Source organism: Panicum hallii, chromosome 2 (genome assembly GCF_002211085.1).
Source record: "Panicum hallii strain FIL2 chromosome 2, PHallii_v3.1, whole genome shotgun sequence".
NCBI lineage: Eukaryota > Viridiplantae > Streptophyta > Magnoliopsida > Poales > Poaceae > Panicum > Panicum hallii.
Window position 1 is genome coordinate 1,189,373 of NC_038043.1, and position 21,886 is coordinate 1,211,258.

General features: G+C 47.8%; 4 protein-coding genes and 1 long non-coding RNA gene across 8 annotated transcripts; 2 read left to right on the plus strand and 3 right to left on the minus strand.

Annotated features, from left to right (window-relative positions):
• Positions 1 to 1,314: 1,314 nt before the first annotated feature.
• LOC112882246 (glycine-rich cell wall structural protein-like) lies at positions 1,315 to 2,089 on the minus strand. The gene has a single exon (XM_025947256.1). The coding sequence runs from the start codon at positions 1,981 to 1,983 to the stop codon at positions 1,588 to 1,590; it is 396 nt and encodes a 131-aa protein (XP_025803041.1). The 5' UTR covers positions 1,984 to 2,089; the 3' UTR covers positions 1,315 to 1,587.
• A 6,345-nt stretch (positions 2,090 to 8,434) lies between these two features.
• Positions 8,435 to 9,757, plus strand: LOC112879621 (protein PHLOEM PROTEIN 2-LIKE A10-like). The gene has a single exon (XM_025943963.1). The coding sequence runs from the start codon at positions 8,505 to 8,507 to the stop codon at positions 9,606 to 9,608; it is 1,104 nt and encodes a 367-aa protein (XP_025799748.1). The 5' UTR covers positions 8,435 to 8,504; the 3' UTR covers positions 9,609 to 9,757.
• A 187-nt stretch (positions 9,758 to 9,944) lies between these two features.
• Positions 9,945 to 12,856, plus strand: LOC112879623. Its single transcript, XR_003226123.1, has 5 exons — positions 9,945 to 10,043; positions 11,245 to 11,712; positions 11,836 to 12,018; positions 12,125 to 12,611; positions 12,714 to 12,856. It is a non-coding gene; the product is annotated as an uncharacterized LOC112879623 (long non-coding RNA).
• Positions 12,857 to 12,971: 115 nt separating this feature from the next.
• LOC112879622 (phytosulfokines 4-like) lies at positions 12,972 to 13,633 on the minus strand. Its single transcript, XM_025943964.1, has 2 exons — positions 13,395 to 13,633; positions 12,972 to 13,308 (listed from the first exon to the last, which is right to left on the minus strand). The coding sequence occupies exons 1-2, from the start codon at positions 13,509 to 13,511 to the stop codon at positions 13,189 to 13,191; spliced, it is 237 nt and encodes a 78-aa protein (XP_025799749.1). The 5' UTR covers positions 13,512 to 13,633; the 3' UTR covers positions 12,972 to 13,188.
• A 319-nt stretch (positions 13,634 to 13,952) lies between these two features.
• LOC112881840 (ATP-dependent DNA helicase DDM1-like) lies at positions 13,953 to 20,941 on the minus strand. Of its 4 annotated transcripts, none has more exons than XM_025946727.1 (14): positions 20,733 to 20,941; positions 19,051 to 19,572; positions 18,855 to 18,947; positions 18,007 to 18,353; positions 17,751 to 17,937; positions 17,481 to 17,656; positions 16,474 to 16,730; positions 16,266 to 16,370; positions 16,071 to 16,165; positions 15,859 to 15,978; positions 15,117 to 15,236; positions 14,870 to 14,968; positions 14,679 to 14,780; positions 13,953 to 14,507 (listed from the first exon to the last, which is right to left on the minus strand). In XM_025946727.1, exons 2-14 carry the CDS (start codon positions 19,510 to 19,512, stop codon positions 14,280 to 14,282), a joined length of 2,391 nt encoding a protein of 796 aa, XP_025802512.1. In that variant the 5' UTR covers positions 19,513 to 19,572; positions 20,733 to 20,941; the 3' UTR covers positions 13,953 to 14,279. The 4 variants fall into 4 exon arrangements, with proteins under 4 accessions (XP_025802512.1, XP_025802511.1, XP_025802510.1 ...); XM_025946726.1 differs by lacking the exon at positions 20,733 to 20,941 and adding an exon at positions 20,290 to 20,419; XM_025946725.1 differs by lacking the exon at positions 20,733 to 20,941 and adding an exon at positions 20,306 to 20,410 and having other exon boundaries at positions 19,051 to 19,574.
• Between the last annotated feature and the right edge of the window lie 945 nt (positions 20,942 to 21,886).

Here is a 21,886-nt window from a genome sequence, read left to right on the forward strand (position 1 = left end):
CGGGCTTTGTGCTTGCTCTCCCTTGGCATCTTTGACGATAGTATATCCTCTTTGTGCAGGTTCAGCTCTTCGAGTGGTTTGGGTGGCAAGATTGGAGTGCCCTCCCCCTCCGTGTTTCTTCTGTTGTGTTCGTAGCTACGATTGCTCATCTAATCTTTTCTTCAGTATTTCTATATCTTTAGTCCTTTGTGTTGTGTTAGTCAAGCTCTGTTGGGCTACATTAAGTATTATATTTGTAGCTGCTTTCTTTTTATTGAATTGTGTGCTGAGGCACATTTGTAAAAAAAAATTACTACCAGTCTACCACGCTAATACCAGCTGCTAATGGTCAGAACACATGGCCTCGATCAAGCCCTCAACTTCCGGGACCGAACTTAAACATGCTCAACGTGTGCCGGGCCACCGGAGTACCGGACGGTCAGCAGCACGAGGCGCGAGAAAATCGATTTCTTGGTTGGTTGGTTGAGTCGTTTCCTACGGTCCGCGGAAGAGAGGATATACACACACACACACGAGAAGATAGAGTCCCATTTTCCCATTGACTGACTTTATGGTGGCCAATTTAATTAATAATTAATTAATTAAATTTTGATACGTAATTTTTGGCCTGCACCTGATATTTATCTAGGTGCAAATAAAGTAAAAGTTATGTATCATGATTTGTTAAAACGACCTATAATTTGGAACGGATGGAGTAATTAATAAGATAGCTAATCACGCGATAATTAATTAAGTAGCTGTGTTAATTAAGTAACACCCGAAGAATGTCAAAGGAGAAATATACGGGAGCGTGTGCTGTGGTTGGAGAAGGGTAGCGTAGGCAATGGACGCGTGGTCTAGCAGGCTACGCTACACGCAGCTCGATCTCTCGATCGATCGGTCAAACAATGGTGCGTTCAACTCTGACAAAACGAGCATAATCTTTGTTGTCTGTGCTCAACAACTCGAGGGTTCGTTGGTCATTTAGCTTAGCTACGCCTACGTGTCTAGCTACCTCTTTGCTCGAGTGCTGGGGCCTGGGGAGTTCAGGCTTTGCCTTCCGGTTAAATGGGCCGAAACTCTGCCCCATCCGTATGAGTGGTCAAGGTTTAAGTTCGAGGGTTCAGGCCTTCCAAGCTGGTGCGGCCCGGATCCGGGCTGCGTCCGTTTGTAGGCCGGCCCAGCCTAGCTGCACCGACGCCGGCGGTCCTCTGCCTGTGAGAATGGAGAATCCACCAGCATCAAATACAGACCAACAGGCAGCGTCAGTCACGGCAAAAAAGCGTTTACAGTGTTGCGCATCAGTCGACACAATTTCTTGGAGAATTGAAGTGAAAAGCAGCAAGCTGAAGATCACAATAATCCTCTTTTATTCATGCATCTTATCTTATTGATCAAAACATCCGCAGCTGAGATTTACAGACACGCACACACATACCACGAGCACCACTCATCGTTACCACGCCAATCAAGCACCCCGAGCAGCTCCATCACAAGCAAACCACTGGTAGTGTCCTAGCTAGTACTAGCTAGCTAAGCTACTGATGTGATCACCCACAGCACCATCCGTCCGTCCATCCGCGTGAGCCGTGGCCGTCGCCGGCGGATTCAGCAGGTGGCGACGCAGCGGCTGGTGCAGTCGAAGCTGCAGCCCCCTCCGCCGCCCCCGCCGCCGCCGTTCTTGCCCTTGTAGCTGAAGGACCTGAAGCAGCGGGCCGGGCAGGTGAGGCGCTTCCCGTGGCAGGGCCCCTGCTCCGCGCACACCATGGAGGGCGGCACCACGGCCCCGCGCCGGTACCCGAGCCCGCCCTCGCCCCACCCGCCGAAGAACGCGGCGCCCGGTCCCGGGCCGCCGCCGAACCACGGGATCCCGCCGCCGCCGCCGCCGAACCACGGGCCGCCGCCGGGGTTCGGCCGGCCCTGGCCGGCGGCCCACGAGGCCAGGGGCGCCGACAGCGCCAGGAGGGCGAGGAGCACGGCGACGCCGGTCTTGGTCGGGGACATGGTCGCGGTGCGCGCTGCTGGTTGGGTTGGGTTGGGTTGGGTTACCGAGGAATTTGGCAAGCCGAGGGGGATGCCTGTGAGCTACTACTAGTATACCTATGTGGTAGCTGTGAGTGTGAGCGCTACTTATGGCGACGGTGACGCGAGGAGCAAGAAGGCAAGTGGGGTGGCGAGACCTTGGGGAAAGTGGAGGCGAGTGGGGCGGTGCAATCTGCAGCGTGGCGACTCGACCGGCGACGTTCGAGTGCGCGTGGCTGACGAACGACTGACCCTGATCCTGATCGCTTGGTGGTGACTGGTGACTTGGTGAGGTGAGTGCGGTCTAGCTGACGAGCAGGAGCGAGCAGCTGTGTGGCGCCATCAATAGTTGACAGCTGAAAGCATGGAGGTGATTGGCTCGGCGAAACCATTGACCATGCTCCGAGCTAGCTCTTGCCGTCACGATTTGTTTACTGTGCAAATAAATGGTCGACCAGTTGAGCTGTTCACAACTTGGGGTTTATGCATCTCAAAACCCTAATAAATCTCATGGGGTTCGAGGCGCTGCTGCATCTGCACGCTCATCGTCATCGTCCTTAATTCAATTGCGAAGTGCGTGCTGGCGCGGGAAGTTTCTCTGACTCGCCGACCACCGGCAGGCTGCCGGCTCGGGAGTCCAAAACTAGGCGCTGCGCCGTGCAGCGGCCACGCTGGCCTGCCTCTGGCCGTGTGCGTACGGCCGGTTCCACCGCTGCCCGCTGCCGCCCCGTCGTCGTCGACGTCCCCGCCGCCGGCGCGAGCGCTTCCTCTGAGTCTCTCTGACTCCTCTCCTTGTTGCGTGTACTACTACTATATACTGTGCCTGCTGCAGTTGACTTACCGCATCAGATCGTCCCTAACGCTTAATTAGTTAATTTTACTGCGGACAGCAAAATTACCTCCAAGCTTCCTCTGAGCGTGTACTACTACTATATACTGTACCTGTTGCAGTTGACTTTACCGTATCAGATCGTCCCTGACGCTTAATTAGTTAATTTTACTGCGGACAGCAAAATTACCTCCAAGCTTTCGTGATTATTCATCAGGATTGAACAGTCCGTTTTAGCTTCATGGTTATATATATATATCCCGTTTTAGTTTTTTTAAATTTATAGCAGTCTAGAGTTCAGCACAAATTTAAAAGATCAAAATATACGTGTACACATATATTTATATCTAGATATATAGCAAATATTATGAATCTAAAATTTTTAAAACAATGGAACGAAGGAGCTCCTGGACGGCAAACGGCTAGAGAGTCAAGCTTGCCTGCAAAATGTAATATGAACAAGAAACAATTCTCGGATAATGCCAAAAACCGTTGGAACAAGGCCGGAGCCGCCGTTGACTTGGGCGAAACCAGAGCAAGTTGGATTACGTACGGCGACCGCACACAGGCAGGCAGGCAGGCGGAGAAGTAAACATCCACTTGACTGGCACTGGCCCGAGCATCGATGCCGTGGGCAGGCGGCTCCCCCTGCCGCCACGTGCCCTGCCGCCGCCGCCGCCGTCGCCGCTGCCATGCGTCGATCTCAAGGAGGACGGCAACCAATCCATTCTCTATTGGTTGACTGGGGGAGAGAGCCCTTGCATGGCCGCAGCCTCTGCTGCCGCAACCGCCTTGCGCCCTTGCCGGAGGGTCGACTGCCAGCCGGCCGGCGGTGATGACCGGCTGCCGGCTGCCATCAAACAGGACTGACGCGAGATTTACTGTATTTCAGATGGTCTAAAACGTAACAAACAGGACTAATGGGCTGAAACTGCTGGCTCCTTTTAAGCTTCGTCTTTTTTCAAATCCAGTAACACAGCCCGACAACAGAAATATATACGGCCCATTCTGGGAGCCCACGCGCCAACTACTGCAAGAGGCTTAGACAACTCACACGGGTTTCCTCTTGTTTTCCCCAGTAATCCATACAGTGTACAGATTCAAAAAAAAATCCACACAGTGTGCTACAATACACACTTTATTATTTCGTGTATTTAGAATCACATGACAATTCAGAATAGTTGATTCAACAATTTCACGTAATATAATTAACGTTTTGAATTCACCATATCAACATTTGGAATCTGGTATTCCAAAAATCAAGTTCATCGAATTATGATTTGGTATATCTATACATATCTCAACATTTTTTTCAAACACTTGATTTGACAATCCATGGAACCTAATTCAACATTTTGGATCAAACTAGTATATTATTTTTTATGAAAAAATGTTATAGCAGTATATCAAAATGTCGGCATTTAAAACATAGTAAAACATACTATATTGGATCTCATTGTGTTGGATTGATTCTTAGCAACTCAATGGTTTAAAAGAACTTAAAAATAAATTTAAATTTTGAGAGAAAACCATGTTCAAATTTTGAAAACCAAAAGCCACACCTGTTACGACGGGGCGAACCATGGAGCAACATGTGTGGCCATAGTGCCGCTCTCACTACTTTGCTAGGATGATTCTGCTCCTACTGCAGCGATCCCAACCATCCAAAGGCTCAGGATGAATCTCAAACATTAGAAGCTACACAAGCACTTTTCTTAAAGGAGAATAAAACATGAATAAGATATATAGAATGTCACACCCGATTTATAAGAACATAAATCGAGCAATCATATATGCGCCAGGATCAAGTCACGCATATATACAACAGATTATCAAGATATCACAATTCATGTCACGAGTAAAAACGTATAAATTATAAAATGAATATCTTTATTACAACTGAACCAAGAATCAGTTCAAGGAATGCGGAAGCGTAAAATGAATACATGAAGAGCTGGGCGCCACAGGGACGTCGACTGGGAGACAAACGCCTAGAAGTCGTCGAAGCCGCTGACGTAGTCCTCCACATTACCGGGCACTGAGCAGCAGTCGAAGACATCCAAAATAGAACAGAAGAGTAGAGAGGCAAGTGTGAGTACCAACTAGTACTCAACAAGTATAATACAAACTATGAGGCTCTAGGCTAGCTGACTCAACTGCATTAGCTTTTAGTCTTGGCAAATTTTATTAAAACTATTTACTATAAGTGGATGAATTACCATAAACCCAAATTGCATAAGAATTAATCAATATTAATTAAGAAATACTGAGAACTATCCAAACCAAACCACCCCGGGGAATCTCCCTAATCAAAGGTTGATAACCCCACTAATCAAAAGGAGGATCTGGGCCGCTCATGACTGTGAGCACAGCTGATATATCAGTTTTACACTCTCGAGAGGTTGCATAACTTTACCCACAAGTCGTGAGCTACGCTAGTGGTTCATCACACTTCCTTAGGTGAGATGGCTAGCAAGCACACTACGAGACCGTTACAAAGGATCACATTGGTACGGTGTAACCGCTAAGGATTCTGGATCAGCAACGATGGGGCCCACCTCCGGGGGTACAAGACACACAGCACAGACCAAGCCGGAGGAGCAGGGACCATTGAAGCTTACCACCCCTCTTGCCCACGCAGGTAAGTTACTCCCGAACCAACATGACCTAATTAGTAAGTCAAGACCGTCCCATTCCAGTCTTGTGGTTGCGCGGTTGTCCCAGGTTGTCGCTCTATGAACCGGTCCTTATGGAGAGTGGCCAACCAAGCACTAAGCACCGTGCTGGCCCCCTAAACCATGTTTCTATCAAAAACATCTTTTAAGGAGACGTGAGCCACTCAAGCACACAGCACAGAGGGCCACTGTCAGGATTAAGTTGCATAGACCATTAATCAAATTTAATTAAAAAGGACCAAGTGTGTTATAGCGCAGCAACCTAGCACAACTAACCAAAATGCAACCCAAAGGATATATATAAAGGATATAAAGTGGCTAGAAAATCCTTATAGGCATACAGTATTAAAATGCAGTATGAAATTGTATTTAAAAGTGATAGGAGGTTCATGTTATACTTGCCTTCCTCGTACTCTCCCGGCTGCTGCTCGAACTGCTCGGAAGATGGCTGCTCCTGGTACTGCTCCGGTGGCTCGACGTCTATTCACGATCGTAACAGCAATACATGGGCCACACATGCACACACATGCAAACAATAGCAAAATATAAGAAACAGTACACCAATACAATAGAACAGCACATAAAACTGGCCTAGAACTATTCTATGCGTTACAACGATCGCGTGGATATAAAGAACACCTAAAACGGAGCTAAAACGCGAAAACTACGCTTAAAACAAGATCCAGGGACCTATTTGCGAGAAAAACAGAACTTACAGGGGTTCTGGGCAAAAACCGAGGCCTTAAGCGTAAATAAAGGGTAGACACAGGGGCTAGCACGTGAAAACACGCGGCATGGACGGCGGGTTCAAAAACTGGAAAGCTCAGAGGCTTCGGTGCAAGAAATAGGGCTAAACTGCAATTATTATTAAACTGCAGTGGACCGCGGGTTGATTCCAAGGAAGCTCAGGGGCTCTTTAACAAAACTGCCACAGCTGAGGGGTACCTTCTAATCTGGGCCGTCGTGTATAGATCGGATGGTTCGGACCCAATCTAGTTCGGACGGTCCGATCTGCACAGCGGAAGGTCCGGACGGTCCGATCTGGATCGGACCGGTCCGATCTGGCTGGCTCGCGGGGACGGCGGAACGGTCGCCGGAATTTGACTCCCGCGGCGGCGCGCGGCTCGGGCTCGCCGGAGCTCGGCGTTCTCGCCGCTCCGGAGGTCAAAACAACTCAAGATCGGGTCGGGCGTGATCAGTGCGACATGCGTGATCCATCTGGGGCTAAGGCGGGGCTCAGGAGGCGCTCTAGCTGTGAGTGCGACGGCGGGGTGGGTCTGCACGGTGGCGCACCGCCGGCGTGCGGCGTTCTTGGTCACTGCGGAGGCCTAAATGCTACGGGATCTAGCGCAACACGACCAGGGGGATGATGTGCTGCTCACCGAGGCGTCGTGGGGACCGGAGACGCGACGGAGGATGGTCGTCGACGATGGCCGTGCGGCAGAGGCGGGCGGCGCTCGCGGAGGAAGCTGTTGCAGGGGCTCTCCGGACTCCTAGGCTCCAGGGGTCGACGCGTGGGGCTCCTGCGAAGGTGTTACGGGGGTCAGGGAGGTCCGGGGATCACCGACGGCGAGGAATTGCGAGGGCGGAGCGCCTCACCGGCGGCGGCTTCGGGTTCAATTCCGGCACGGCCAGAGCTCAGGGTCGAGGGCAGAAACTTCGGGAAGCTTCCTGGCGGCGAGGCGGAGCTACTGCGGGTGATGTGGTGGCCTGGGGCGCGGCTGGGCGGCCGGACCACGGGGAGACCGAGGCGACCGGAGCGGGGAAAGAAGGGGGCGGCGGTGCTGGAGATCTTCGGGGTTGCAGGGCTGGGGTTAGGGTTCTGGGGGCTCAGGAAGTTCCTTTTGTAGGGCGGCGGCGCTGCCTTGGCGTGCAGGCCCAGAGAGTGGCTCGCCGGGGATCTCGGGAAGGAGTTGCGCCGGAGAAGAAAGGGGAGGGAGAAGGGGCCGACAGGTGGGGTCAGGCTGAGGGAATGACTGAGAACAGAAGGAATGACTGAGAAAAGAACGGGAATGACTGAGAAAAGAAGGAATGACTGAGAAAAGAACGGGAATGACTGACCTACTTTCCTGTTTCCTCCCTTTTGTTTCTTTTTCAAACCACTCGATTCTATTTGAATTCAACTCAAATTTGAATTCAACTCCTATGCACTCAACCAAATAAATCTTATGCACCAGCATGAATGCACAAACATGTTGAACCTAAAATAAATTTTAATTCTCTGTGAATTAAATTATAAATAAATGCAAGCTAGGCAAAATAAACCCTTGGAACAATTACTGGAGCCCAATTAAATTCATTATAAATCTTGAAATTTTACCTTAGGGTGTTACATAGAAACACCCTTATGGTTATTCTCTATGATCCAAAATTAGAGCCTTCATTTGATCATGAAGGCTTCAAACATAACACACCATGCTTCTCAAACGAATTCTACCAAAAAGCGATCCCATTCCACTATGGCACGCCATGTCCTCTAAAAAAAGTTCATTAGCAAAATATTCTTAAAGAAAAAAAACATAAGCACCTTATATGTCAAAGTTCAAGGTTCTTCCATAAGTAATGTTCACCTTAGTGAGTGTATGTTTAACTAATTTCAACCGTTTTGGTAAGCTACCTGAGTCGGGCTTGGGCTTATTCAAACATTAGGATTATGATTATTCATCTTGGTTTTGTTAAAATTTTAGCAAACAGCAAAATTTAGTGGAGCAACATTTAAGCTCTCCTTAAGGGTTCTTTTTATAGAATCCACAAAAAATGACTTGAGTATACTTTAAAGAAAAATCAAAGTTCGATAAAAACACTGTATTGGCGGCTTCGTTTTTACAACAAAATGCTGTGCACTTTTTGCATCAAAAACTCAAAATCCAAGTCAGATAATGGAGGTTTTTTGTTTGCAATTAAAAAAAAAGGAAACAGAAAGACACGCCACGTGCTCCCGGCGGCCGGGCGACTCCTCTCATCGAGTTCCCCATCCACGCCCACCTCCGGCCACCACCATGTACCGCCGCCGCGTCCTCGCCTTCGCCCGCCGCCGGCGCCGCTGGCTCCTATGGGCCGGCGCCTCCGCGGGGTGCTACCTGATCTACCGCCACCCGGCCGTGGCGTCCCGCCGCCGCCGCCTCGTGCGCATCGCCTCCGCGTTGGCCTCCCTCGCGGACGCCGCCGCCGCGGTGGCGTCCGACCTCGCAGCCTTCCTCAGCTCCGACTCCGACGCGGTTCCTCAGACTCTGAAGCAGATCTCCAAGCTCGCCGCCTCGCCCGAGGCCTCCGCGTCCGCGTCCGCGCTGTCCGGGGCGCTCGCCGCCGGCGTGCTCTGCGGCTACTACGCCGGCACGCTAGGCTCCGGTGCCTCCCCGGGAGGCGAAGTGGCGCTATCGGACCGCGTGCTGGACAGGGTGCTCTCCCCCGACGGGGAGCGCCTCGCGTCCGCCGTCGCCGGCAGCTTCGGGCGCCACCTCGTGCTCGCCTTCTACTCGGCCCCGTCGCAGCCTTCGACAACGGACGCCTCGCCGGAGAGCTGGGTTGATGCCCTCACCTCACGGAGATGCCAGAGAGCGATCCGCAGCTGGGTTGAGGTCTTCACGGCCACCGCGGTTGGCGTCTTCATAGACAAGACAATCCACATCAACACCTACGACCAGCTCTTCGCCGCCGCCACCAACCCTGCCTACGGTGCCAGGCTTCAAGAGCTTTTCATTGCACTCTGCAGCACCTCCATCGAGACACTGGTGAAGACATCCCATGGCGTCCTGTCCAGTGCCAACAGTACCGGTGGAGATGCCAATGCCAATGCCAACTCCGGCAGTGATGGGGTTGGGGAAGGGTGGGTCGAGACTGTGTCAAGTGCTCTGGCGGTGCCGAGCAACCGCAAGCTCGTTCTGGATTTGACGGGCAGGGCAACATTTGAGGCAGTGCGGTCGTTCCTCGAGTTTGTGCTGTGGAAACTGCATGCCAGCGCGAGGGCTGGAGGTGATGCCACAATTGCGGCGGGATTGCGTGCCTTGAGGCTTATGAGTGATAGGTCAATGGTAATTGCCACGATCTGCATAGTATTGTGCTTGCATGTCTTGAATAGCACATGGCTCTTGGTGCCAGCTTGAGCCTGTGGATATGCCTTAGTTTTGATTGATGATTGTATCTTTAGTCGCATTGTCTGTATGATTGTGTGCGACTAATAGAGTACAGTATACAGAAGCTGTAAATTCAAAGTGGTGGAAATGTGAAATTGGAAAGAAATTTGCTTGGTAAATGGTTCCAAGCTTTCTTGTGCAATAACACTGACCATGCATTTAGTTAAAAGAAAATGAATCTGTGATATAACTTTTCTCCTAACATGCTAATAGTTTTGGCGAGTTATATTTTTTTAATATAAAAGCAACTGTGATTTGGCACTGATTGTTCTGATGATGAACAGGGGGTTGTGTCCTTCCACTAATTATCAGTTAGGTTTATGCGCGTAGCTACATGCTGCTGTGGGTTGCAGGGTCAAAGTAGCCTACCACTACCAGAGCTTCTATATCTTCGTTTGCAAATTGGTTAGAAGATCTCTTTTCACACACTACTGTTGTTTCCGTACTTTTTTACTTGTATTCTCTTTCTTTTTGATAGGTTGCCTTTGAGTCATATTTGGTAAAGTTTTTCCATTTACTTAGCTTACTTGTACCAAGTAAGGCGGCATAGCTGTTTAGCTTACTGAGATGTAGCAGTGAGTGTTTAGGGGATTCTCTCTACCTTGTCTCAAGGAATTGTTCTGTTCGATCAAAATTAAATTATCTGATCTGCTAGACAAGTTGGGCAAAGGCCTGTGTCCAGTTTGTAATCACTTTGAACGTTGGTTGGGAGCTCAAGAGGGTTGTGTCCAATCAGGTATACTGAACATAAGTTTTTTTTTTATGATAAATTGATCAAGAGACTCATTAGACTAGTGGACATTTTCTCCAAAAAAAGCATTTTAGCTGAATTGTTGATGATACAGTCAGAGTGAGCAAGTGTTGGCTAGATGTAGGGCAACAATACATAATGGCATGGAGGTTGAGATATTGATTTGTGTAGGTAGTGACACCTAATTCATTGTGTCATCTGTTTTATTTGATTCCCCATGTATACTACGGGGACAAAACACGCTGAAGCTTGTATCATCTCAGGAGTTTGGTTATAGTTGGGCATAGCACTACAATTTATCTACTTGTACTGTTATTCATCATTCCAATTTTTCGCTCTTAGCATGTCACAATATTGATATACACGTTACTGATAAAGTTTTTCATGTATTTACTTTAGTCTGTATTGTATTTCTGGACATGGAATCAATACTTCAGAAACTTTCTCTACCATGTCTCAAGGAATTGATTTATTTTGTTTCATCAAATCCTTGCTGGTGCAGAGCTGAGAGCTGTATTTCTTCTCTGGGCAAACTTGGTAGATAGCCTTCAGAGTTCAAGCATTCTTTGTCCATACCAGACCTGCGTGCAGTTCGTTAGTACTGTTTGACAATCTAGTCTCTGATTTATGGCATCTGACTTTGTTTACAATTCCTGTAAAGATGTCTCGGTTGAATTTCAAAGGAGGGTACATAAAAGATTATGCTTCTGGGATGTTCATATGATGTTTCTAGCTTTGCTGCTGGGTTCATCTGGGGCAGTATCAATTAGGTTGCCGGACCTGTGGTGTTTTCAAATTGTATTGTCCAAGTGCATTAAATTCCATAGTTGAAAACTGATCATTTGAAAATCTCAGTGGCTGCAGGTTTCTTAAAAACTCAGGTTGAGGGTTGGAAGCACATATGGGTACGTCGGCATCACTGTATCAAATTCGGAGTGCCTCTGAATCTTCTCAATCTCAGGTGTGAACACAGACCTTGCACGTCACACTCTGCCTATTTTTCTCACGTTTCAAGATCAGCCTCTCTCTTGAACACTCGGATTTGTACGGAATCAAGAGGCTAGCTACAGGTAACAAAGTTCCAGAACCAAAGACCTTTTGTTTCTTCATGGAGAATTGTATGCTACTGGCCTACCTTTCATTATTAAAGATTGTTTGTCCTGACTGTCTCTCTCTAACAAATTCGGAGTGCCTCTGAATCTTCTCAATCTCAGGTGTGAACACAGACCTTACACGTCACACTCTGCCTATTTTTCTCACGTTTCAAGATCAGCCTCTCTCTTGAACACTCGGATTTGTACGGAATCAAGAGGCTAGCTACAGGTAACAAAGTTCCAGAACCAAAGACCTTTTGTTTCTTCATGGAGAATTGTATGCTACTGGCCTACCTTTCATTATTAAAGATTGTTCGTCCTGACTGTCTCTCTCTAACCTTTCATGAATTAGGATGCCTCATCTACAATCTGATCCGAGGGAAGCTCTTCTGTAACATACAGACTGCGGTGGTCCACGTCAGTCAGTGTGCTGTGCTGGTCAGAGCCTCAGAGGGAGGGAAGATGCACGCAGGTCGTGATCAATCTTCCATCTGCGTTCTAGCACTCCTGAACAGCTCTGGAAAGAGATGTGCAGGTCCGGAAAGCGCATGCTGCCATGGCACGCACGGATTGGCGGTCAACTCTGTCGTCTCCATCACCCCAGTTAATCTGATGGCTCCATATATCATATCTCCATGCAGATTATACTTGCAACCCGATCTGTCACCGATGAGAAGAACCAAGACGATACACGTCAGCGTCAGACACGCTGACTGCAAAAGAAGGGCACGGCAGTACAAGCTGGAGAGGACACGAACGGCTGTTAGCTCCAGTCAGCTGCTTAACCAGTAAGCATTATCTGTATTAAGAGATGACGGCGGATAAATTACTGATGAGAACGGCATCTATCAAGTGTTCTTCTAGAGGACGCCATGCATATCTGAGGCATATCCATCCATAAGCAGGTACGGTGTCGTCAACTTCCTGCTTATAAAACTGATGATCTGACGCTCTCCGGAATACATTTATATGAGCAAGGTCAATGCTCACTTTGTCATGGTGTCCGATAAGATTCGGAGAAAATCCTGCGGCTTCTGTTTGACCTGTTGCATCTATCAGTGAGCCGTCGCTGGACATGCCTGCTGCTCCGGCATCCGGAATACATACTGCCGATGCATCGATCAGCAGGTTTTCTTTACTTGCTATTTGTTTTGAACTGTGTGATGATGTCATGCCTCTACGCGAGATTTGTTTACGTGCGCTGATCAGCTTTTTTTCTTTCTTTTGAAGGCCGGGAAATAAGTTCACGAACCGGGGATTCGTCTGATCGAGCACAAATAGCTGAGCAGGCGGAAGAAATTCACGATCTTTTGAGAAGAGCTTCGGTTGTGCAAACCCTGGCCGGTGGCCGCCAAAATGGAGATTAGCAGGGATTTTGTACGGTGCCGCCTAGATGGAGATTAGCAGAAGTCTGAACGCGGGATTACTTTTACGGCGCACAGTGCTGGTGTATTACACCAAATCTTGAAAGAATCGAACTGATTCATGTGAAATTCATGCGTTCTGAAGATTATTCCTGATTGTGAAAGTTCGGACAAATCAAAACCTGGAGGAGGTCGGATCGCAATGGCATGGAAGCCTACAGTTCAAACTGTTTATCCAACGCCCCATGCACTGAATTCACACGAACAGATCAGAGAAGACATGCATGCACAAAAGTTACTGCTACGATGTATATGACCACTGCTACTAGGATAGGGTGAAACTAGTTGTGATGCTCCTGGGTGTAGATGTAGTCGGTGTGCACCGCCAGCGTGCGCCTCATCATGCACTCGTCCTCGTCGTTCGCCCCCTCGCACCCGCGCTCCCCCGCAGCCGTCGATCCCTGCGGCCCGGCCGGAAACCAGACGTCATGCGTCGTCCGGAAACAACCACCCGAGAACACCGACGCCGCCGTCGTTACGCGCGTACCTGGTCAAGAGAAGAGGCGCCGGCCGCCGCGGGGTCGGTCCGGCCGGCGCTGGCCACGGAGGCCGACGACGCCGCCAGGAGGAGGACCGCGAGCACCATCACCTTCGCACTCGCCATGGACGACGCACGTCGCGCGAACTGAAATCGACGCCGGGGATCGCGGTGTTGCCTGCCCGCCGCGCGCTTGCCGTTCTTGGGGGGCCGAGGCGAGAGAGCCGTGCGCGTCGGTTCCGGGGCAGAAATGGTGGGCGGAACGGACGGAGGGGTGGGGGACCGGTATTTGTAGGGGGGCGGGCCGGCCGGGAGTGGAGAGGAGAGGAGACGACGAGCCGTTTCGCATGCGGTCGCACGTCGCGTGGCGCGTCACGCACGCCGCGCCACACGTAGAGCCATGGGGCGCCGCCGCTCCGGCTACGCGCGCGGACCGATTTGCCCCTGCCGTCCTCCCTAGTTGTTGCCAGCAGTCACGGCCTCCCTGGCGTGGCTGGTTCAGCGGTGCGGTGGCAATGCAGTTGTATCGATTTCGATAATGACTAAATTTACAGTGATATTAAGATAGTGTATACTAATTTGTACTTGGAGCGATATATTACATACGTAGGGTTTATTTGGCACCCCTACCGAGAATTAAGTGCTCTTTAGTATTCGCAACAATCTTTGGCATGTCTAGTTGACCGATTTGCTTTGTAGGGCTATTTACACGGCCTAATCTACTACTGCAGACGCAAACGCCCAGTTCAAACAGCCAGACATCCAAAACATCGCCTGATTAGTGCGGCCTAGGAACATCTCATCGAGTCATCGTCAGGCATATAACCACGGCGTAAGGCGAGCAAAAGATGCACCAAGAACCAAATCGCAGTGCCGGCTTTATTTGCCAACTGCTCAGCTCGTGAGCGAGGCGAGCATGCCGCCGCCGCTCTTTGTCGGAACGACAACCTCCCAGCCAGGGCCCTTCAGAGGGATCAGAGGCGTCGCGTCGGCAGCACCAGGTGGGCCGGAGAGGTCGCTCCGGTTCATCAGCTTCAAGAGGTCCTCGTCGCTGATGTCGGTCTGTATCAGCTTGTCTTCATCGGCCTGCTCGTCCCTCAGCAGCGCCAGCAGCTCGGCCTCCTGCATTCCCACGATGAACGAAAGCACGTCAGTGAAGGAAAACCTTTCCAGTCAACCAACATTCATTGTCGTGTAATTTTTTCTTATTTTTTGGTGTTTGCACTCTAAGAAACAACTGATTTTTTACTCTATATTATGCTTGGCCCAGCTTGGGATGCATCGAGCTCTTACATCTAAGGCATTAGGCTTCGCTCTGTCTTGTTCAAACTGTCCCTTGCCGATCACCACATGCTCTAGCTTCAACTTCCCAAAAGCTCTCTTAATGATCCGTCCCTGCAAACATGAGAAGATGATTAAACCTATACACTAAGAAATATTTAGCCAAGCAACATGTCTGAAGATGACTGATTATCCAACTGCACCTCAACAGAATGTGAAGTAGCCAGCCTATATACATGCACCGGGCGTGTTTGGCCAATCCGGTGGCATCGATCCATAGCCTGCAAATCCATCTGAGGATTCTGGAGGGTAAACAAAAAGTTTATTGCGTTCGAACCATCACGAGTAACGGAATGTATATACAGCAAATAACAAGGAGAACAGCTACATATTTTAATGAAACTTTTTAGCATATGGATATTATGTAATGGATTATCAAAAAAGAATTACCCAGTCGCTGTCATAGAGGATACAGGTATCAGCAGAAGTAAGGTTGATGCCAAGTCCACCAGCCCTTGTGCTCAGGAGGAAGATATTCATACTGCTATTCAAGTCATTGAATTCTGCTATCTGCCATAGAAAATAGAAACAAACAAACTTGTGAGGAAACAGCAGTAAAAGACAATTATCAAGTACTTAATGGAGGAAGATTGTTTCCCTCACTGAAGATGTACAAAAGTGTTGGAAAGCAGCTTTTAGTTTTTAGAAACATTGTTTACCATAAACGTTCCAAGTAATGTGCTTCAAAGTGCATACATCACTACTGTGCCCAAATCATGACATAAATAGACTTGACAGTTGCAGGGGGCAAAGAATTGATATAGGTACAAGATAAACAATTTTCTGGTGGGACATGATAACTCTCCAGCACAACTTTGATAAAAACGCAAACAGTAACACGGAGTGCGTATTACAAGATATCCTGATCCCCCAAAAATGCAATTTTGAGAGCTTTAAGTTGTATATTCAGAAACTGCAGTCTAAAAAATGCCTTCAGCAGCTTGCAATTAAGATGTAACTGAGCACATGTTATCCAATCAAGTGCCGAATTGCCGTCCATGCAAACAATTATGAAAGTAACAGACTAACAGTATGTGCATTCCCTAAAAGCCTGAATTATACAGCCAAGCAGGGTTCAACTTCCTGTCATGTAGATGTTGTAAAGTAACATACTGTCAGACTACCACATTACCTGCCTCCTCCTTTCTTCCAATTTAACGCTACCATCAATTCGGCAAACATCAAGGCCTTTTGAATCTAGGTAATACTCGATGATGTCCAACACTTTTGTCCATTGTGAAAATACTAGAACCTACAAACAGAACTGCAGTTGAGATAAAGACAAAAATAGCAGACTTGAGCTAGCATGTATATGTATGACACAAGGACTATATAACCATATACCTTATGCTTTTGTGCGAGCAGGAAATTTAGCAACCTGTCAAAAAGTTGGAATTTGCCACATTGTTTCAGAATCTTTTCAACAGGTGGATATAATCCTGCAAGAGACAAAAAGAAAAATCCACAGTACAAAGAAGTCAGGAAACAAGCACATAAAGGCATTAGATAACAAAAGGCACTGGCCAATATGGGGCAAACCTGTAGATTCAAATGGAGATTCCAAAAGATCAGGATGGTTGCAATTCTTCCTCAGTTGAATTACTAGATTATGCAACTTTGACTTTATGCCAGGTCTCTTCAATACTACAGTGTGACAAAAATGGGTCAATTTTGGTTACTTAGGAACATACTGGTGTACTGGACTGCAAGCCTACAGAGATATAGGTACATTATTATGCCAGCATACCAATATCTGATTCCTCATGCAAGTAGTTGTCAAATGTTTTTTCAACCAAGTGATCCTGGATCTGCTTCTGATGTTCAGTCATGTTGGCATAAACGATTATCTCTTTCTTTCGTGGAAGCATCTGTTCTACATCCTCCTTCATCCGCCTTAGAAGGAATGGACGCAAAATGGCATGAAGCTTTGAAACAACATGAACCCTTCTCTTCTCTTCAGTTTCTTCTTGTTTTTCTTCATTCCCTTTCCCAGAAAAATCAAACCTTGAAAGAAGATAGTTGTCAGCACGACACAGGCAAGGTAAATAAAATAATGCATGGAATATTTAACAGGAAATACCCATGTGTTATGGTGCCCAATCTATATAGCATTTTAGAAAGTAAACAGAGTATAAAAGAGCAAACAATACAATATAAATCCCTGCTAATTTTCGACAGATATTGAAGAAATATGACATCCTGATACCCATCTACAATTTAAGTCAGCAAAGTACTTATTTTCTATTCCACATACTTGCATTTCAGCTAGAGCATGCATACAGCCTGAAAATTTCACATTTAACTAGGACAAGGAAGGACCTGGTGCAATGAATAGTGCATCAGCTTCATAATACACAGCCACAAGAGTGTTTGTTTCAAGAGCAGCAGTTGTATCATTGTGCAATTGCATAACTTATGGATGCAATACATGGTGGTGGAAACGACTTTATTAATTTTAACAGATTCCTTTTGAAAGGCATGCCAAATTATCAAGACATGGAGAGGATATGTAGCATGGGCAGAGCAAACCTAGATAAAAGCTGGCCCAATGCTAAATTGGAAGGGTTTTACTAACTTATGATTAAGACCTATACAATACATTTATGCATCAAGATGGCAATTGGTCACTGATAAACACAACTATTGCCCCTAGTGTATTGTATTTGCATTTCAGTGCTGAAAGTTGCCACTAAAATCAAAGTACATAAATATAAGATTGAAAGGTACAAAAAGGAAAGGCTAGGTGAATTATACCATGACTCAAATTCCTGATGTGATGAGAATATATCAGGCAAAATGAAGTTCAATAGTGACCACAGCTCTGCTAGATTATTCTGCAGGGGTGTCCCAGTCAAAAGGAGCTTATTATCCATTGGGATGCGCTTTATCTCCCTCAATAATTTACACTTAGAATTTTTCAACCGATGCCCCTGGAGAATGAAGCATGGAACTGACACATAAATACACAAAGGGGAGAAAATCAACAAATGGGCAATAATTGAGGGACTAGGCTCTTTACATCACCTCATCCACAACAACATACTTCCACTTATGTACAGCAAGAAATTTAGCATCTGACATGGCCATCTCGTATGAAGTCACAACTATTGGAAAATCAGGGCCAACAATTTTGGGCATAAATTTTCTTCTTATCTCTGCCCGGGCCACCTTATCTCCATGATAAACGACACTAGCCAGAGATGGAGTAAACCTGAAATCAAGTGTTGTGACATTAGAACATCCATGATGTGGATTGTGAACAAATGTCTTGGATAGGTACCTTGAGATTTCATTCACCCAGTTTGAGAGAGTGGACAGAGGAGCGATTATCAAGTATGGACCATGTATGCCATTCCCTTTCAGATGAGCAAGAAATCCAATTGTCTGGATAGTTTTCCCAAGTCCCATTTGATCAGCCAGTATCCCATTTAGCCCATTCTTCCACAATGATATAAGCCACTTCACACCCTTTATCTGGTATGACTTCAACTTCCCACCAGTCAATAATGGCACAAGATTGGCCTGCTCCTTCTCCCACCTTTCTTCTTCCGAAAGAGTACAATCTTCCGCAAGGCGATCTTCACGAGATCTTGTAAGCATGGCTGCCACTGCCGTCTTAGCCTTCTTCTGAACAATCATGTATTTTTGTTTGTCAGAACTAATAAAAGACTAACATAAGGTATCCATTAATAATAATTATTTGTCAATCTTTTTTTCCTTATATATTATCTTCGTTATTATCCTCAAAAATATTTGAATAAGTTTCGTAATCATATATCCATTTGATTAGTAGATGCCACCAACTCCAAACAACTGAAACAAACCATAGAGCATTATCCTCATATCGTGATCCTTACTGAGGAATGCAACTGCATCCATGCAGTGCCCATCCTTGAACAACCTTTTTCAACTATACATTTTGAGTTTGTTAACTACAAGTCTACAACAGAACGACGCTATAACTAAAATGATAACAGCACAGCACAATCCTAAGCATAAGTCCAGCAGTAGTAGATGCTTAAATTAGTGGAATCAAGGTAAGCAGACTGACCCCATGACCCAAAGACAGTGGAACAACACATACTGACAAACTACGAAAGATGAGTATTGTACGAAACCTGCACTCACATCATTATATTGTGGCTTTACTTTCCTCTTTCGGCCACGTCCCTTCTTCTTCTCTTCTATCTGTGACTCTTCAGCTTGAGTTTCAACACTTTCCTGATTAACAACCAGACAACATCACCTTCATCAGCAAAAAAGAAGCAAATCGCTACACAAATGAGAGCATACAAAGAGTCAACACACAATGAGATTTTCATACATCAGCGATTTTATCCATATTCTCAAGTAGAAACTCCGAAAAGAGTTGCGTCTTCGTTAGCAGCTCATCTAACTTGCTATACCGTGTCTCAGGATCAAAAGCAAGTCCTGCAGCTTCTTCCCTCTTCCTGGCTTCCTCCTCTTCCTCTGCCTGAAGTCTGGCCTCCTCAAGCTGCTCTTCTTCCTTTTTCATCACTTCCGTGATGAGGGATGCATCACCATTCTTGGCTTCCAGGTCAATTGGTAAAGATGAACTTGCATCAACGAAATCATCAGCTTTCTCCTCCTTAACGACAGGGAGCGAGTCAGCACTGTTGGCGTCAAACTTGACAGGCAGAGACAAGCTTGCATCCACAAAATCATGGGCTCTCTCCTCCTCTTGCTTAGTTGGCTCAGTGGCAGGGGAAGATCCCCAATTCTTTGTAGGGATGGAGTTAGCGTTGGACAAGGAAAGCGTCCCCATTCTCAGCAGCCACTGATTCTGGGAAAACTTGGATTTGATCGCTCACAGTAGGCAAGAGACCTGCCAGAACAAGTAAGTCGTAGGCTCAGTGTGGTTCCCGGAAATAAATTCAATGCAGGGAATTACAAAAGCAGATCCATTTCATCCTCAATTAGAAATTCGTCATTAATCCAACTCCATTCCAGTTCCAAGGGCACTCCAAATGCGCTTATCTAATCTGCTTGCCCATGCTAGCACAAGAAACAAATAGATTCCCGCAATGTCCTGTAGCTCTCACTCTCTTCACTATTAAGCACAAAAACTAAAAGATGTGCCTACCATGTTTGAAGCAACTACAAGATGACTACATGTTTTCCCCGCCAAACAGAATGGTTAACTGAAACTGAGGGACGCACAAACGGAAACACACAAGAACAAAGAGACCTCATCAGTAGAAAGGAAAGCCTGCGTTTTCCCGCACAGTACCTCCCCTAAACGTGACCTGTGACCTGTGACCTGTGACCTGTGCTACTCCCCAACCCCAACCTTCGGTTCACCTCACTCAAAAAAAAAAACCTTCGGTTCACCCAAGACCAGTTCCTGTTTCGCCCGCCAAAATGCAGCAAATCCACACAGGATTCGTCGGTCCGACCAAAAGTGGGGACAATGCGATACTGTTCATCGAGATTACGGGGGTTAGGGTTAGAGAGATGGGCCCCCCGGTTCTACGGATTCCGAGAGAGGGCGAGAGAAATCAGAAATGGCCGGGGGCGCCGGAGAGAGCGCGGCGGAGCGTACCTCACATATGCCGTTGCCTCGTCGCCGCCCTCCCGCGTGGAGGGGGAGCGACCGAGCGAGAGGGACTGTCCGAGCGAGAGACAGCCAGGAGAGTGGCGGTTCCGACGAATGGGGAACGGAACGAATTGGGGGGCCTAGGGTTTCACGGCGCGCGGGCGGGAGGTTCCGAATTGGGCGGGAGGGGGAGGGGGAAGGCGGGAGGCCGGCGCGCCGCCGGCCATAACGGCTGCAAAGGAACTGGGCCTCGTGCGGCCTCAGAAAGGGGTTATGGAGGCCCATTCTAACCAGCCCGGCGAACTGTGATTAAGGGCCCATACTAATTGAGGCCTAGCTCGCGTCTGGGCCAGACATTGGGAGCAGGAGGACGTGACGGTCCAACAACTCCCTCCTCTGCTCTCCAGGGAGGAAAAAAGGAAAAGAAAAAAAAAGGTTGCACTGCCGACCTGGCCGACGACGGCCGGCCGGTGATCGGTCGCCGGAGCATGCTTTGCCTCGTTGCAGGCAGAGCCCACGCCTGATCTGGAAGCCTCCCTGAACCGTCGTCGTCGCCAGGGTACCGCAAAGAGACCGAGCCGGAGACGCGTGTCGGAGCGGCAGCTTGGGGGGAAGAAAGGAGGACGAAGATGGAGCCGGAGCCATGGAGGATCCAGCCTACGGGTCGCCGACAACCTCAGGGGAGCTCAGCGCCACACGTAGAGTACATGGACTGGCCCTCCTGATCGGCTTTCGCGGGGCAGCGCGCCCCAGCCACCAGTCGCGTGTCGATATCACGCGCCTTTTCTCCGTTTCGCCACCCGACGGCGTCAGGAAAAAAGATGGCAACGGAGGGAAAGATTCAGTCATTCAGGGAGGTAGGAACGGAAAGCAGCAGCTGCAGAAAGGCAGCAGGTGGTTTTGCATCGGAGAACCTTCCATGCATGCTGCTCCTGCAAGTGGTGCTCTGCTGTTTCTTACCATCCTCCTCCGTCTCGACAGTGAGCGAGATGGCTTCCTGCAAGTTCTAACGGGAGATGAGAGACACCCATGGCCATGGTGATGATCGACGTTGAGAGGCTGTTATGGCGACCGGGCACTCCATGTGCGAGTGTCCACTGCCTGAAACTCTGTAATCCGCCTTTGATCGGACTGTCACCCTCCAAGGGAATGTAGTACACTCCAGCTAGGCCCTGCCTGCAACAGGAAATTAATAGATTGCAAAAGCATATGAGATCGATCGAGATCTCCAGAATTCCGGAAGTTAGATTGCTGAAGGTTCAGGAACTACTGTATTCTTAGTATGGTGTAGACTAAGATCATCCCAAGCTTGGATTCTTTTTTTTTTCTTCGAAAACTTGCTTGGGCACGCGTTTTATTTAGAAGACAATGCGTATTTTATTTCTTCTTTTCTTTATGTGAAAGTCAATGCGTATTTTCTTCTGAATTAGAAGATTAGAACTGCATGTATGTTACTCTGAAATTGGTGTGTGTTGGTGCTATTTACAAGCATATATAATATATGGGCAATTTTGCTCCTGGACACTCTACAATATCGTTTTTTGCCACAGGACATTACTCAATGTTGCCTTTACTGCTGGACAGCTTTAAAGTGTGCATCTTC

What these genes read in the sequence shown, in the direction of transcription:
- LOC112882246 (XM_025947256.1), bottom strand. Translation starts at nt 1,983, where the DNA reads ATGTCCCCGACCAAGACCGGCGTCGCCGTGCTCCTCGCCCTCCTGGCG.
- LOC112879621 (XM_025943963.1), top strand. Translation starts at nt 8,505, where the DNA reads ATGTACCGCCGCCGCGTCCTCGCCTTCGCCCGCCGCCGGCGCCGCTGG.
- LOC112879622 (XM_025943964.1), bottom strand. Translation starts at nt 13,511, where the DNA reads ATGGCGAGTGCGAAGGTGATGGTGCTCGCGGTCCTCCTCCTGGCGGCG. An exon ending in GCGCCTCTTCTCTTGACCAG is followed by an intron (nt 13,309 to 13,394) that starts GTACGCGCGTAA and finishes GCCGGGCCGCAG; the next exon opens with GGATCGACGGCTGCGGGGGA.
- LOC112881840 (XM_025946727.1), bottom strand. Translation starts at nt 19,512, where the DNA reads ATGGGGACGCTTTCCTTGTCCAACGCTAACTCCATCCCTACAAAGAAT. An exon ending in ATCTCCATTTGAATCTACAG is followed by an intron (nt 16,166 to 16,265) that starts GTTTGCCCCATA and finishes TGTCTCTTGCAG; the next exon opens with GATTATATCCACCTGTTGAA. An exon ending in CTACTTCACATTCTGTTGAG is followed by an intron (nt 14,781 to 14,869) that starts GTGCAGTTGGAT and finishes TCATGTTTGCAG; the next exon opens with GGACGGATCATTAAGAGAGC.